Raw genomic sequence first — 16,804 nt, forward strand, 5'->3', positions numbered from 1 at the left:
GGCCTAGTGTGTGCAAGAAACTTTTTTGCATAAGACACTAGATATTGTATAGACAGACCTTCTAAAATCGTGGTTTCTGTCTGGTTAACATTTTAAATTGTGTAAAGTTCCTTGTTGTCTTGTTGGGCCTGTTTTCAGAAAGCATTATGAGTGCTGATCTAGGATTTTTTCCTGCCAGTAATATCACTGTAAATAAGACATGAATCTTAAATCAGTACTCTAAAAAGCTTTGAATATGGGCCCTGATCTGATGGCATCATATATTTGGAAAATATAAAGACATTAAATTCCATCAACACTGCACACACTACAGAGTTCTCCCTTTAGGGGCTCAGTAACTGGGGCTCTAAGGACAGTTTCTTCCTGGACTGACGTATATATTATAAACCGCAAAGAAAACAGACATTACTCGCTTAAAAGCATTTATATGAGAGACTAACATTTACTAAACATATTGGAAGATCTATGTAAGTATATGCCATTACATAATCTAATCAAATTGTTACGCAGTCTTTAAAACCTAGTGACTATGTGTGACTATCACAGTTTTCCTAACAGACTTCAGCAAGAAACACAAACAGATGTAGAGAGAGAGACAGATTCACAGAAGCAGAGACACACAGAACATCTGGATGTGCACATGTTTGTGCCTGTGTGCTTACGTAGCAGCGATGACTACTTCCTCTGATGTGACAGGCTGGGTGCGGTAGCGATCCTGGTTGCGTCTCAGTCTGCGTGCTAAGGCAGCGTTATGACTGTGTGGCTTTAAAGCTGCCCCATCCACACTCTTCTCCAGCTCCTGAGACACAGCAGGACTTCACATGAGAAACCATTGAGAAATGACTTCCCAACGTTCATAAAGAACTAATAAAACTCAGTTATGGAAAACCAAGACATTCTTAACTCATTGAAGTGCACATGAAGGATCTTGTGAGCAGTTGGAGGCTTGAATAATAGTAGACAATAGAGCATACCAACACTCAAACAAGCACTCACACAAACATACCCTGAAGAGAGAGCGCTTGGCAGCAACGCTCATCTTTGCTCTCTCATCCAACTTCTCCTCATCCACTGGGACAAGAATAAGAGAAGGGACAATGAAGAAAAAGGATTTTAAGGAAAAAGAGAGACAGAAGGAATATTCGTGAGAACAACCCTTTCAAAGCAGATGGCTTGCAGAGGACAACACACATGGTGAAAAGATTTCAGAGAGGGCGAAAAGCAGGAATTTTTGCTTTCCACGCTCTAACCAATTTCAGGCCGATTATTTCTGTTGTCAACAAGTGGAGGTTTGGAGTTCAGACACTGGCTACTGGCCATGACCTGCTGTTAGGAGGCTGTATGTCTACTGCAGCTTAATTTGGACAATCATGACTTTAAAGCAGAAGAAACGTGACACATGGGCCAGCAGGTGGGATGAACCTGAACTTCTGACATCATCAATAAAGAATGGGCTCCAATACAGCTTCTAGGTGGGGGTATGAACACGTGTTCAGCCAAAAAGCACTGAAGGGAAAAAAGGTTTGGGTGTGGGATGAATTTGCTGAGTTGCAGGCTAATGCCAATGTGACCATTTAAAAAATAACTATTAAAAAAGAACTCCGACCATAGATACTTACAAGGATTATGTTATGATCTATTTAAACCCAATGCATTAACTGAGACAGTAATATGACAAATACATACACAACAAAATCATTATTTATATGGTACTTTCTACTGAAAGGCTCTAAATTTCAGCATGTGAAAATAATATATTTTTTTTTTTTTCTTTTAGGTAAGGCTGAAAGATTTAGATTCATCATGAGTTTAATTTTGAAATAAAATCAATGCTGTCCTATGTTTTTATGTCACAACTGAAAAGAGTTTTATTTGATATGCGAAGACTTATTGCAGCCACACCTCTGCATGTTAGGGCAGGAAGTGTGACTAAAGGACATCCCTGTCCTTTATGGCCACATGATAAACAATTTGATCCTATTGTTTTGAAGTAAATGTGTCCAAAATCTGAACATCAGGGTGTTACATTAAGAACAGTCACTTTCTGCAATTAAGTAAACTGCTTTTGTGTTTTAATGATAAATGCTGTAATTTTACGTGTGTACAACTGTTTAAAGCTGTGTCTGCTAGTCATGTACTGGCTAGCGTTTTTAAGTTATGCTCAAAATTAGCTAAAATTGTTCCTATCGAAACAGTCACTAAGAGAAAAAGGTTCTGTGCAGGTACATTTTTTGTTCATCAAGGTACAAACAATGTAAATGTATCCCCAATGGTATGATTTTAAGGTCCAACTGTGTCTTATAATGTTTTTCCAAGAAGCAAAATACACACTTGTAATCCATCTAGAACAAAACAATAAAAAGCCTGGAGACAAGACGGGGTGTGTGGAGTCATTACAACTTTAAAAATATAATTTTAATGGATTATGGTACAATTACATTCCTTAACTAAAGGTACTGAGATGTAGTCTTGAGAGTACCACCGCAACAACAAGAAGGGGACCACCTTTTTTTTCCAGAGAGTATATTGAAACATTTGGTTTCAGAAGTGTTATTACTTTGGTAGTGACAAAATTAAACGTTCAGTCATTTAATAAAATAAACATAATAAGGCGTAGGTTCATTCAAGGCAAAATGATTTAAGTCTAAAGTGTAATCAGTTAAAGGCCGAAATGTGTTTTGAACTCTGATTTGAACCAATTTGCTAGAATGACTGGAGAACTCTATCTGGAATAAGCCTTCAGAATTGTTAAATACACGCACTGATTCAATCTGTCTTTCAAGCATTACTGATCTCTTACAAAGATGCAGATACTTTGACATACAACTGTTATGGTAGAACTCCCTAATACACATTTTGCCATCATAGCAAAAATACAAACAGCTTGTATCAGAACTCCTTAGTAGTTAACATCTACTGCTGTTCCCTTTCTATCTGCAGACTCTAGACTGGAATATAAGCTGTCCCCACTTTAAAACTTTATTGTGCTCTCAGAGGACACTCTCAGAGGACACTCTCAGAGGACACTAAACATCTTGTGCTTTACAGACAGGGAACAGCAGTAAATCGGTAGAACAAGGTCATGCTACTGTGAGTCCTAATAATGAGCACACAGATTCAAAACAAAAGCAAATGGTCCTGCAATATGGTTACGTCACCCTGTCCATGGAACTATTTAGCCAAAGGTTTTCATTTGCCTGTAAAAAGCCTTCAAAAGCATTTAAAGACTTGATTATACAAGGAAAACGTCATAATCAATCTGCCACACAACAAAGAATTTCCTACTTTAAAGCAGCGTAGTAAAACAAATTATATTTCAAGTTTTTCAACAGCAGTTGCTTAAGTTAAAACGATACTGACTTACCTTCAGTGACCTGCGGTTCTGAGACTGGGCAAGACCTGTGCACAGGACAAAAACAACAACAACATTACAAAAAAACCTCAGAGATGCGATGCATCCAAAAGTGCAAGGCAGTTAGCTAATGAATTAATCAATCTACTGCGACAGCATGAGTGGTCAAGTGAGCAGTCAGCAAGCTTTGTATTCTGGGAAAGAGGAAGGGGGAGGAGAAAAAGAGTTAGATTAACACAAACAGCAGCTAACTTTGAAAAGGAAAATCAGGCACAATTAAAATGGCTTAATCCAGAAAGCACTACATTACAGCATTAGCAGTGTCTGCCAACATACCACAGGACCACAAAAAACAACAACGAACTCTTTATTTATTAAAAGCTGATCTTTGGAGTCTAATCCAATGGGAAAACATTCAAACACATTCTTTTTTGTGAACGAATGAATTAATGTTCTTTTACTTGGTACAATGTATTGATTTGAGGGAATGTAGGGAAGAGCAGAGCACAATCTGGCATTTTGCTTTTGCTTACTGACTTCAAAAATATGTGAGCAAGATAAATACCTTTATACAAGCAAACAGTATATAAGCCAACAGATGAAAACATGAACTGTTTCCAGCACCTATCGTTTGTGAACAATTTAGCTAAAAGCGGCAGGAATAGATCTGTTATGAATCTGTGCATAAAAACATTTTGATTTTATAAGAGAGAATATAGATTTCTCACTGTTTATTTGGAGAGCCATTGTTGTAACATTGTTTTTAAATTAACTTAACCGTGTGGAGGCTGTACTTTAGTCTGGCTAGCTCTCATTGTGGGTTATTTTGTATGCTTCAAAATGGTGCTAAATTACAGCCACCATAAGGGTGATCAATGTAATATAGTTAAAATAAAATAATAAACAAAGCACACAACTCAGTAAGCGAAAAACACTTATGAAAAACACTACCTTTGTGGTACAAAAACTTCTTTTCAGAATGAATCTTCAGAAATATCAGTTCAACTGCTGTCAAAATTTGCAGGTGGACTAGGAGAACATTACTCAAAGCATGTTCTATTTCAAGTTGTTTGACTACATAAAATACCCAAATTACATATAAGGTTGTGCCCTGCGCTCACCTAATAAAAGCACAAGAAAAAACAGCTACACACAAGAACGTGTGATAAAGCTTTCACCGAGTGTGCACTTTGGTGTTTGGATCTAACCCTCAAAAAAAAGCTGAACATGCAGTTAGTTGTACAGGCTGTTCTGCAAACTACACAAACACATCAGCATCAATATCAGTCAGATATCTTCAGACTAGCTGTGTGATGCACAGGTTGTGCAAGTCACATTTCAGGGCAAGTTCACACTTCAGTTATCGTGCACGTTTAGCTGTTTCACACGAACACTACCTATCAGATTCCAGTCGCTCGGCTGAAGTGACCGGCTGAGTTCTAAACCTCTCTGAGGTCTTTCTATCCTCAGTGGGAGAAATGTATCGCCGGGGGCGACGGGACCTGTTCCCAGTTCTCTGACTTCTCCAAGGAACCTCTGTAACGGCAGGCAATCCCTCTACCCTACCATAACGGAACGGTGGGAGCAAGCAGCGACATCGGAGGAAGGAAAAGGAAGAATCAAGTGAATGCAGAATCAGAAAATCAGGAGATTAAAAGGCTGAAAAGTCCCCAGATTAATGTCAAGCACTGGTGTAGACACAAGACGAACGATTATTAGGATAAACACAGACAATCCAGCACCCTAAGCCACATTGGAAGGCTGAAGATAGTGGTTATTGACTGTGCCAACCAGACTAGCAATAGGGGTTAAAATCGGCAAGCAGTTATTTCCATATTTCTAAACAGTTTCTTCCTTGCTTAGAAGTTCCTTGTTAGAAGCAATTTGAGCACTGGTTAATTTCTGAGGTTAGTCTCATAGAGAACCATATGCAAGCATGAGCCACAGGACCAGGCGTTTAATTCATGACATACTGTTCAGGTTTGCGGGTGCTTGTGGTACTCTCCAGGTAAGAGTGACGGAGCTGGGCTACAGAAACCTTCACGTCAATGGGTGAGTGGTCTCCATTGATGATGGCCTCTTGAGGAACAGCCTCTCTACTGTGGATGGGTTCCTGGATGGGTACTGAATGCACAGGCATGGTTTGGGCATTGCTTGTGTCTGGTATGTACTGGGTTACATGTTTGGCTGGATCTGGAGCCCATCTTCCACTGACTGGTGGAGCAGGTGCTTGGACCGTGGCGTGAGCTGGCAGATAGCTGGTTCCTCGTTGGTGATGCCAACCATCCGTTCTTTCCTGTGCTTGTCTGGCTCTTAAATGCATTGCTTCAGTTGCCTGAAGTCTAGATACATGCTCAGTGACCTCCTCCCTTCTTGACCATCCTCCACGCCTCCCTCTGAGGTCCTCCATCATCTCTCTGCTGGATGCAGAACGACCCTGGTGTTGCGAGGTCAAGTCCACTTGCTCAGATCTTCCACGGTTTTGGTCTTCTGTGCTTCTCTCTCTTCTTCGAACTTCTGAGGGCAACACTGCCTTCCGGCTCCGCAGAAGCCCCTCTGCTCTCACATCCCTCCTTCCCTCCCTCTGACTCCCCACTTCCTCCACTGCAGCCTCTGATTCTGGCCATGGTTGGGGTGCAGGCTCACTGCCCATGGATAGGTAGCCATGGCAGCCATGGTCATGGCGGTCAGCGCGGAAGTGCTGTGGCTGGGAAGGTTGGTAAAGAAGCCGGGGGTTCGACTGCTCCTGGTAGGCTGAGTGCTCATGGTATCCGGGAAAAGGCTGTGTGTGACGGCGGTACACTGGAGCTTCTGATCTAGAGCTGAGCTCAGGACCTTTGTGTGACAGCTCATCACGAGCCAGTCTCTCCCTGACTCGGATTCTTCAGGAAGGAGAGAGAGAAAGGTTAACACCAAGTTAGAAGGGATGTATTTCTGACTTCATTATGATTCGAGGGAATTCTTTAAGAAACAATTCAATGCATCATGAACTTTCACATTTTAACACAACTGGACTTGATTCTTTCGGTAAGATTCTGAATTAGCTGTCAAAAATAAACAAATAAAACACAAACGTGACAGGAGGAACTATTTTCACAGAAGTTAAACACAGACAATAAAAACCACACACCAGGCCTTTTTTTGGATTTGACTTTGGATTTTACATTTGAAAATAATAATTTATTCTGGTCAAAATATGAGCACTTCATTCACAAGACATGTTTATAACTGATTATCATCTATTTTAAGGGTGTTTTTCCATTGCACAAACCTTGGCAGCAGAAAGGTAACACTGGTCCAGTACCAAAGGTTCCAGTTTTATGTTTTTTGGTACCTGCAGATATTTTTAGAACTAACTATTTTTTGTTCATATTTTCACACTTGCAAAAAAATTTTTTTTTTGATTATACAGATGATTCTATGTGGAAAACCAAATCTCAATGCTACCAATTTTACTTATTTACTCATTTATGTATGTTAAAGTTAGGATTAGTAAAGGATTGTCAACTTTGCTGCTGCTTTTGTTCTTCATGAGTCATCAAACATTTGCTACCCTGTTTTTTTATCAGGTGCACCTTGCACCACATACAAACACAAACACAAACACACACACACACACACACACTTTCTAAGCTGCTTATCCTTCTGGGTCGCAGGGGGTGCTGAAGCCTATCCCAGCGGCCATTAGGCAAAAGGCAGGAAACACCCTGTACAGGTCGCCAGTCCATCGCAGGGCAGACACACAGTCTACACACTCACACCTAGAGGACTAAAGGGAGAACATGCAAACTTTGCAAAGAAAGGACCCTGGCTGCCCAGCTGGGGAATCGAACCCAGGGCCTTCTTGCTGTGAGGTGACAGCGCTACCCACCATGCTGCCCACCTTGAATCAGTGTCCAGCTTATTTATAAGATAAAAATCGATATTTCCGCTTTCAGAATTTTCATGTTGTGGCCTGTGTGGCATTTTAGTGTGTCAGTCATTTGGTTACTTTCGTCATTTTGAGTTCTCTTATTGAACTACAGTTTTATACTTTCAACAGTAGTCACTGCATTCAAGGTGCGATGCAAGACCCTAATTTGCAATTGTAGACATTTGTAAGCACAAAATATTATTTCCTGTCAGTATAACTAGTGTTACCTATAGTAAGCAAGACAGCTAATTTGTCTGTTCACACTCTCAAAAGAAAAAAAAAGCTTTGCTAGATTCCACACGAGTCTGTGTAAATAAACACTTTAGTACGTTTCGTTTTCGTCAAGAAATTCATCTAACTAGCAAGCAAGATAGCTAATTAGACAAATAAGATATCTTAAAGTGGTTATTATAATGATTCCAGCTGTCTGAAGTAGGTGGAAATGTAAGTTCTGTTGGCTGAAGTTTGGGTCACTTCTTGTTTGTGACTGTGCAGTGGAAAAACACTAAGATTCCAAAATTGATGCAGCTGAATCTCCATATTCAGATGGATGCATCACAATACATGATATAATACAAGACCCCTAGATAGCAGTTCAAGGAATAAGAAAAAAGAAAAAAAAAATCTAAAAAAAAGAAAAAAAAATCACATGATTAAGGAGGGAATAACACGTTTTATGGGAAAGGCAGAGATTGCATTAAAATTCTTGTTGTCTCAATCTAAAGTAGTTTTCTGCTCATCTTTCTTCTTTAAATACGCCATTTACGGTTTGGCAGCATTAGCATGTGGTCAAGTTGTCATCCTGATAACCTTTGGGAAAACTTTCAGATACTAATGCAGTATCGGAGTACATCTTCTTTGTGGCTGTAGTAATGAGAAATGTGCGCCCGAGCTGAAACATTCCCCCCCAGACGTACCGGAACGAATACTGCCTGAGGCTGAAAGGAATGCGAAGCTGGAGTCACTTACAACTGGCAGCAACAGCATGTTAACGTTGCTTCACAACTGAACCATTACTCAGTTTGAATATTTCATCCCTTTAACTGGTTATTCATTAAAAGCAAGCCCATAAGATGATAACCACTCTTTGAGGGTTGTGGAGCAACGAAGAGAGCACAAATCATTGTAGTCATTTACGAGAAAGTTCCTAGTTCACCTTTTCACTCTGCTGTGTAATAAATGTGTAAATGCAAACTACTCCCTGATAGTACGCCAGTGTAAATGTTTCACCCTAATCTTTAATTACTGTTCATTTATATTAAGGTTAACACTCCAAGACAAAGTAAGCTCTCTGCAGGGGGTTTAGCAGATGGCAAGAGTCTCTCACTTAAACCCTTCAGTTCCAAGTACCACATCCTTAATCACAGTCTAGTTGTATATAAAGTACTATACAAAAACTATTTTTTCTAGAGAGAGTTTTTCATTGAGACGTTTGCCATTTCATCAAGTTTAGAAAAAAATGTTGGTTAGGCTTGGTAAACTCCAACTCCAAAGCACCAATAATTGATCTTTCTCTCTTCTTTCTGAACAGCTGTCAGTGCACTTTATATCCCTGTACTCCCTCCTCCATCTGTTAACCTCTGTCAAAACATGAACTCTTGAAGCTGAGAACTATAATACTCCTCAGACAGAAGTCAACCTATCTTTCCACTCCTCCAGTATCAGGCTTTATTTACTGGTTTCTTCATATGCTTGTCACATGAACAGAGACATTAGACGAATTAATGAGTCTTTTTGATATGTTCCATTCCAGTAACTAAACACAGAAATGGAGCCAAAATGGATCTAAAAGGAACTGTTCAGCTGAAAAACAAACAAAATAAAACAAAACAAAAAACAGAAACAAACAGTTTCTATTCGACGTAACCGTAGCAGATGAGCTTAAGCTATGTGGGCACTACAAACAGTTATGCACATCTCAAGCTGACAACATACTTGGTCAAAGAGAAATCTGCTTCAGCAAGGCAGCTGGAACAGCACAAGAAAACCATATTTCAGTTCTAGACAAAAACTTATCAATTTGCTTTTTCAAAATATCAAGCAAATTACCTAAAAGTAAGCACGCTGTTGCTGAATTTTGGACCATGTCTATGTCCACTGGTCATGAAATGTTCAGACAATGTAGGGCATAAAATAACTTAAAAAATAAACAATAAAAGTTGCTAAAACATTGAATATCTTGTCCTTGTACTGCTCTATTTTAAATATGGGTCAAAGTGGATTTATAAAATCACTGCTTTCTGTTTTCATTTACATTTCACATACTGAGGTTTTCATCCACCAACAGCGTTATACACACACACACAACTTGTATTTTATCTGTGAGAAACCAGGTGAAATAAATGTATGTACTTTAAAAATGACTGATGTCTAGTACTTATTGTTCTGTATTAATTTGTCCTTTCTTGGCCACGCATAAGAAAGCACTCAGTAAAGTCTGCTGACTCAAGGCAAGTGGAAGGAGATGAGCCAGAACCAAATTTTTCACTCTCATCGCCTTCCTCTCCTCCATACTTTCTCTCTTTGACATTGGATTAGACAGCAGATGCACTGGGAAAGGGAAATGAAGGAAGAAGAGAAACAGTCACACTATACATTATTATAACCTATATTCACTACAGCCACTGCACCAAACAGTGGGGTCACAGAAGGACACAGAAACACCACCAGGACCACGCTTTCCAGAGTCGAACGGATGAAAACCAGAAACCCAATTTGTCTGTAAAATGAGTCCCTGGAAGCTTGGCATCGTTTTTGTGTGACTGCTCAGCTCGTCACACTTTTCATGTGGTATACTCAGACAAAATCAGAGGAAGACCTGCAGGGTTTACACTTCAATTTCACACTTCATATCTCGTAATTGTGTTTATTTTGGACTGTGAGCACAGGACAGTGTATTCAACTGATTTATCAAAAACAAAACATCCATATAAGAATGAGTGTAGATTTAAAACATTTCCTTAAAACATAGATCCACACTGAAAAGTTGAATTGACTCGGTGACTGGCTGGCTGAGATCATTAGTTCTGTTAAAAAAAGAAAAAAGGCAAGAGAACTGCAGCAAACTGCTGATATTTGTAAACTCAACAAATGGTTCACACACAAAAATTCAAAAATCAAAAAATAACCAACACTTGTTAACAGTGTGGGATGAGACTGATGAAAAAGGTGTAGCTATTTTTGTTAGAGCAATGAAAGGCCCAGTTCAAATATCAATGTCTAAACCCTTCACCTAGACCTGCCTTAATTGTATGACAATGAAATTAATATTTGAATACTTTTAATATATTGTCCTGCAGAGTTTAGTTCCAACCTGTATTTAACATGCTTACATTTCACTAAGACGTGATCCAACCAATCAAGGACTATGGAAGTTAATTAGCCTCAGCAGATCGGAACTAGACTCCACAGGCAAGTAGATATCCAGGAGCATGTTTGGTTACCACTGCTTTGAAGAAAAGCCTTCATAGAACACATTGTTGAAATACCATAAATCAAGCTATTAGCAATATATACACTGAGAAATTCCTCCATAATCTGCTTCAGAATGAGGCTTCAAAATGTCTCACCTTAAATTACAACTGATACTAACCTACTCGTTCATTACAAGGTGAGTTTAATAATTAACTGAATAAAGTACTGGAGCTCTTTGGTCCAAGTCATAGTTTCCCAACCCAGGTCCTGAAGAGTCCCTGTCCTACATATTTTAGTGCTTTCTCTCCTCCTACACACTCACTTAAGCACAGAAAGGGCTTGTTAATTTAGCTGCTTAGTTCACATGTTTTGTGATGGGAGCTGAATCTCTAAACCGTGCAGGTTCTCCAGGACCAGGGTCGGGAATCATTGGTCTAAGTGAAGGGATTAAAGATTGTCTTGAACTTTGCCATGAGGTTAGATGGGGTGGATATTAAAAGGCGTGTGTCAGGCACACCCAATCATCCTGAAAGGCAGGTACCTGGAGGGCCAGTTGATTGGGGAAATGGTGTCTCCTTCTGAGTCAGTCTGGAGTGACCATTGACTGGCTGGTTGGCCAGGGGAGCTAAACGCAGCGAGAGACACATGACAGCAAGTGAGCTGCTCAATGTAGCTACCATTCATGGAACATCACGCTCAAGCGAATGCATATGAAGCTTGGCCAATATGGCAGCATGTTTCAGAACTCTTGAGGACAAGGGCAAGATTCTTTCCGTGTATAACCTTGTTTTAAGTCAAAGCACACCACAAAAAAAACAAAAAAACCTCAAATCTCCATAAAAGTAACTTTGCAGGAGAAGGAGAAAAAATTTACATAGCATAACAGTAGCTGGCATTTTCAAATTTTGTAAACAAACAAACATATATAAAAACACACACACACACACACACACACACACACACACACACACACACACATACATACATATATATATATATATATATATATATATATACACATATATATATATATATATATACATAAAAAGGCAGGAAAAATTAGAGTCTAAGAGGAGCCAAACGATGAAATATCAGGATCTCATCATCCACATGAAAAGCTGTGTTCAACTTAAGTTGAACTCACTTGCAATATCTATGAACAGCTGTCATGTGCACACTATAAAATGTCCAGCGGATGATAAGGATATGTGGTGCAAAGAGAAAGAGTAAACCTCCCAATCTCACAGTGACTGTAACCCTCCAGCAATGACAGTAATACAACACTGGCGTTGACACAGGACAGGAGGCTCTGCCAAGTTATGAAATCTGAGCTCGTTCTGCAGTGAACTGCATTTTTAAGGTCATGTCTTAAACTTTTCACCAAATCAGTCAAAAGGAAGAAACACTGACATGTCAAACTAAATTCCAGCAGAGATTACAGTTAATGAAGTATATGTGCAAGAACAGGACAAAAACCATGTCCTCTTAGGAGGATTTGTGAAAATTCATGACAAAACGACATGTGGGTTAAATTTGGAAGCACAACAGACTTTACCTGAATATTCTGAACAGCTATTTACCTGAACAGCTATTTCATAAAGCCTCAAAAAACATCCCAGTAACTTGATTTCTTATTTCAGTATTATCTTCTTAACACAAATATGTAAACCAGAGCAGGTGAATAAGGAAAATATTAAATCTGCAAGATAATCAAATATGAACAAAATACCATGATTAAAAATCTATTCATCATAACCTTCCAAGATACTGAAGACATCAATTAACTTCTCAGTATCTGTCTATGGTAGGACAGAAACGAAATTAAAGCATAAATCAAGTTTACTTCTTAAAGTTAGACTTGTTAATGCTACACCTTGTTTCTTCATTAAGGAATAAATCAACAATCAAATAAGACAAAACTGAACTATAATGATAAACGTGGACATGGTCTACCCACTACAGGAGAAAATCCTTAATCCTCTAAGTGCCAAATCTTGGGAGGATCTGTGCATTTTGTGGTTCTCCATGAGGAAAGAGTCTGTTAACTAAATTACTTACTTCAGAGCACTACAGGCCAGCGCTCTGTCTAAACTGAGCTCTAGATTAGAGAGAGTAAGAACTAGATGAAGAGATATGATGGCACATGGCTTGTCAGGGACTGTCTTGGAGTAGACTGGGTATTTGGTTTAAACAGGAAAAGAGTGAAATGAAAAAACATCAAAAAAGAAAAAAGTATTAGAGCTGGAAATGGCTATCTGAACATGCATCTAACCGAATATTTATTTTTCAGTATTTGTTTATTTACTTAAGTACGCAGTAAAAGGCATGTGTAGTTTGAAATAAGTCACATTTTATCTTGTCATTTTTTGAAAGAGAATTCTACCAACTTCTCAAAATTTCTGCATAATTAAACCGCTGAGAAGTCATTCAGAGTGGTTTGACGGCCCATTACTGTAGACAAACTTTCAGAGTCAGAACTGTTCACAGTGGTGGTTATCAGAACAGATGTCTGAAGCTTTTAATGTCTCTTAAAGCTACCTCACAAAAGTTATTACATGATGCCCAAGACAGGCCACTATTTTACCATTATCAACATTACACATATAAACTCAAAAGGCACATTTAGGCTCACTGGTCATTTTGAACAGTACATAAAAAAGGCTATATTACAACACAACCTCTGCTTCCCATCATCACAGTTGCTAAGAAATCAGAGCCTGAGAACACAATAAACCACTCAGAATGACTTTGTTTACATCTCAAGGATTGAATAATGCAGACATTTTGAAAAATAGGTGGAATCTGAGGAATGAATTTATGGTAATTCCACAAGCAAAACCTGCTCAAGTCGGCATCCAAAATGGACTCTCTAGTAGTTCACAAGTCTCCATTATCCCACTTATGGGCTAGGTTTTCTTGGTATGAATCAGTATGAGATTTTTTTAGGAAGACATCTCGGTAGAGCTACATAGCCTATGAAAATATTTCACAAAAAGATGATAAATTTGTATAATATAAGTGACTCCTGGTCACTGTTCTCCAGGTAAAGTGATAGGTGGTTAAAACACATATGACTAAAACACAATTTATTTAACATTCTTACGCTAGCTGCACACAATAAATGTAAACTTGTGTTTTTTTTATTTATAAGAATATAAAATAACGTCATAAAGTGACAGTTAAGGATAGTCAGCTTACCCTTGTCTGTGCAGAACATTGTGGGCCTGTTGCTCGATGAAAAAATCCCCAGGAGATGTAGCTGGTTTGACTGTTTGGCCCGCCTTGGGCGAGCTGGGGACCCCTGTGACCACCTGTTCTCTCGCTGGAGCTTTGGCACACCCAGAAGTGTCCATGTAAGTTGTGGAGGGGTCAGGAGCTGCTCCGCCTCCTCCACACACTCCTCCTCTGTCTTGTGCCCTCCGCTGGTTTTCCAGATTCATCCTCCTCTCATGTTCAGACAGTGACCCGGCCCGTTCTCGGCTGTAATCCTGATCTGTCCTGGTCTGAGTGGTGGGTCGCTCTGCGCGAGAGTGGGAGGTGTAGGCATTATGCTCTAACCCCTCTACTCCCTCCACCTGCAGCCTGTGCTGCCGGTCGGACCCCTCAGGCTCTCTCCGAATTCTGGAGTAGTGGCTGCTGTAGTCTGCGTCAGCCTCTTCGTCCAGCAGGATGCGGTAGCGCTCGGACAGCTGCCGGCGGCGCTCTGCCTTGTAGCGGGCGATGCGCTCAGCTTTAGACTCCTGCCCTGCAGTCTCCACAGAGCCAGGGTTATACACAGGGTCAGTGTGGGCCCGGGAGCCATGAAGGTCTGACAACCCGGGGTCATCTTTACCAAAGTGCTGAAGAGGAACTGAAGGGGTAAAGTGAGTTATAGTTAGGGATGGGACAGAATGAATATTTCCTATCATGAGATCAGAAACCAAAGCCATCCCGGTTTTTAATATCATCAATGTAAAGTAAAAATTACAGAAGCACTAACAGACACCGAAATCACATCACTACAGGTACCATATCTGATCTCTCACAAAAAACTACAAGTAAAATAAACATGAAATTATCACCATCACCGTGACTGCTCACTGCTCAGATTAATACTATGTAGACATACATAATTCTGGTACAAGCTTTGCAGGGAAACTGTAGCAAAATGCTATTTACTTTCAATATTACATTATAATTGTACATAATTATAGTTGTTATCAAAAATTTAAGCAGTATTACCATTATTGGGTTTTACATAGTGCTGTAGCACTTAAGTCTCACTATAATAAAGCCATGTCAAGCTCAAGCAATGCTGTCTTGGACTTGTTTGCATTTTATTTCTTTTTTTTTTTAACTGTTACCAGTGTGGAATGACTCGTACTCAAGCAACTTAAAACCAAATCCTTGTGTCTGTGCATGTTTGATGTAGCTAACTGACATTGGCTTAGGTGGGTTTCCTTGCGTGGCAGGCACTAATGGCCAAGAAACCTCCCCACATCTGACTATGTTTAAAAAATGGACTACTGAAGGAATACTACAAACTTTCCATCAATACAAAATCTGTGTTTTGTAAGTAAAAGAGGAGATACTGTGTAATGATTTGAATTTGATAATTATTGCTGTATGTACAGTTTTGCATTAAATTAAAAAATGCCATATTTGTGTCAAATCCTGACATGGAAACAAACAAAAAAAAAAAGGTCAAGTGCAAAAAGTCAAGTGCAAACTCGAACCTGTCAATACAGAATGGAATTTGATTGCAAATGTGATTCTTGACACAAGTATGTAATTAATTATAAAATTTAATTTAATCAGTATAATAATGCTAGGATTATAAGCATTAATTCTTTTGATCCATGCGAAGCTGTACCAAACAAAACAGAACTTTTTTTCAGGGGGTGGTATCGATCTTGACACAGTCTCATTCTCATCTGGACTAGACCCCTTTTAGACACGGTCTTGACTTGATCTTGACTAGTTACAGTCTCGGACTTCTCGTGAATTTGACAAAAGTGGCCCTGACTACAGCCCTAAAATCACACCACAGGATATAGTTAAAACTGTTAACTTCTCCATCACTACTTACAAAGTGTCGGTTCCCCCCTTCAACTTAACCCCTTAAACTCTAGAAATTACTGGATAATAAGCTTTAAGACTAGTAACTGAATAATAAGACTAGTGTTTAACGGGTTAAAATAACCTCACACTGTAAATTACGTCAATACAAAAGAGTACTGAGAAGTGAACCTATTTACTTAAACAGGTTTTTGCATAATTGTACCAAAACCATTTTAGTACAATATTTTTGCATACACAACTTGACGTTTCAAGGTGTTAATGTTTTTACTTAGATACTTAATTAGACAATGAAGCTACCATGCAGACTCTTCACACCATTACACGTCTTACCTGTGCATGGATCACATGAGTCTGCTGCGCGGGTGTATCTGGGCGTGTCCTCCTCCAGCAGCCGATGGGTCACCAGACCAGCACTTGGAAGGGATAGCTGAATATCGCTGTCAATTCCCTCCAGCCGCCGTGCAATTCGTTCTTTCCTGAGAAGGACAAGACAGACAGACCACTGGAATGAATGACAGCCACTAAAACACGTCCAAATTCACAAATGTGCAAACTAAAGTACACAGACACTCATGTATTTAAACATTCATTCAGTAGTGTAATTGCTCATTAATAAGTCTCACCTGTTCATGTCCCAGCAGTCACTCTGGCTCGTGCTGATGCTTTCAAAACGTTTCCTCAACTCTGAGACTGTAGAGAAAGAGGGTAAGTGGACATGAGCTTCATATGTCTCAACATAGAGGAAAATGGAATGGAATCTTTAGATAGGGTGTTGGGAATACCACATATGAGTTACAGACAAACAGAACGGGTGATATACTACAGTACTTGCCATATGGACATCACTATGGAGAGAAATTCAGGCCAAACTGAAACGCAATCACTAACGTGAAATGCAATGCATACGTGACATTACTTTTCCATAGTGACATGAGAATACATGTCAAAATGAAAAACACTATCACATCGTTCTCATGTCACTTGACCTCTCTACTGAAAAATAATGCATAAGGATTTGTATTTTAAGAACGAAACACTGAATTTATGTCAGAAATGAAGTCCAT

The 16,804-nt window shown here is 39.3% G+C and overlaps 1 protein-coding gene across 12 annotated transcripts in view; it reads right to left on the minus strand.

The window, feature by feature from the left end:
• svila (supervillin a) overlaps window positions 1-16,804 on the minus strand; it is an 87,237-nt gene that overhangs the window by 39,246 nt on the left and 31,187 nt on the right. For 8 of the 12 annotated variants that reach the window (XM_036572496.1, XM_036572497.1, XM_036572494.1 and 5 more), the window contains exons 4-12: window positions 16,364-16,430; window positions 16,071-16,216; window positions 13,878-14,529; window positions 11,221-11,304; window positions 5,326-6,234; window positions 4,750-4,914; window positions 3,365-3,399; window positions 1,007-1,071; window positions 663-799 (exon numbers count right to left, since the gene is read on the minus strand). In XM_036572496.1, the coding sequence (XP_036428389.1) occupies window positions 663-799; window positions 1,007-1,071; window positions 3,365-3,399; window positions 4,750-4,914; window positions 5,326-6,234; window positions 11,221-11,304; window positions 13,878-14,529; window positions 16,071-16,216; window positions 16,364-16,430 (2,260 nt within the window). The remainder of the gene's footprint in view (window positions 1-662; window positions 800-1,006; window positions 1,072-3,364; window positions 3,400-4,749; window positions 4,915-5,325; window positions 6,235-11,220; window positions 11,305-13,877; window positions 14,530-16,070; window positions 16,217-16,363; window positions 16,431-16,804) is intronic. The other 4 variants (XM_036572505.1, XM_036572499.1, XM_036572502.1 and 1 more) reach the window with 3 other exon arrangements.

This window comes from Colossoma macropomum, unplaced genomic scaffold, assembly GCF_904425465.1.
Source record: "Colossoma macropomum unplaced genomic scaffold, Colossoma_macropomum, whole genome shotgun sequence".
NCBI classification, from domain to species: Eukaryota; Metazoa; Chordata; class Actinopteri; order Characiformes; family Serrasalmidae; genus Colossoma; species Colossoma macropomum.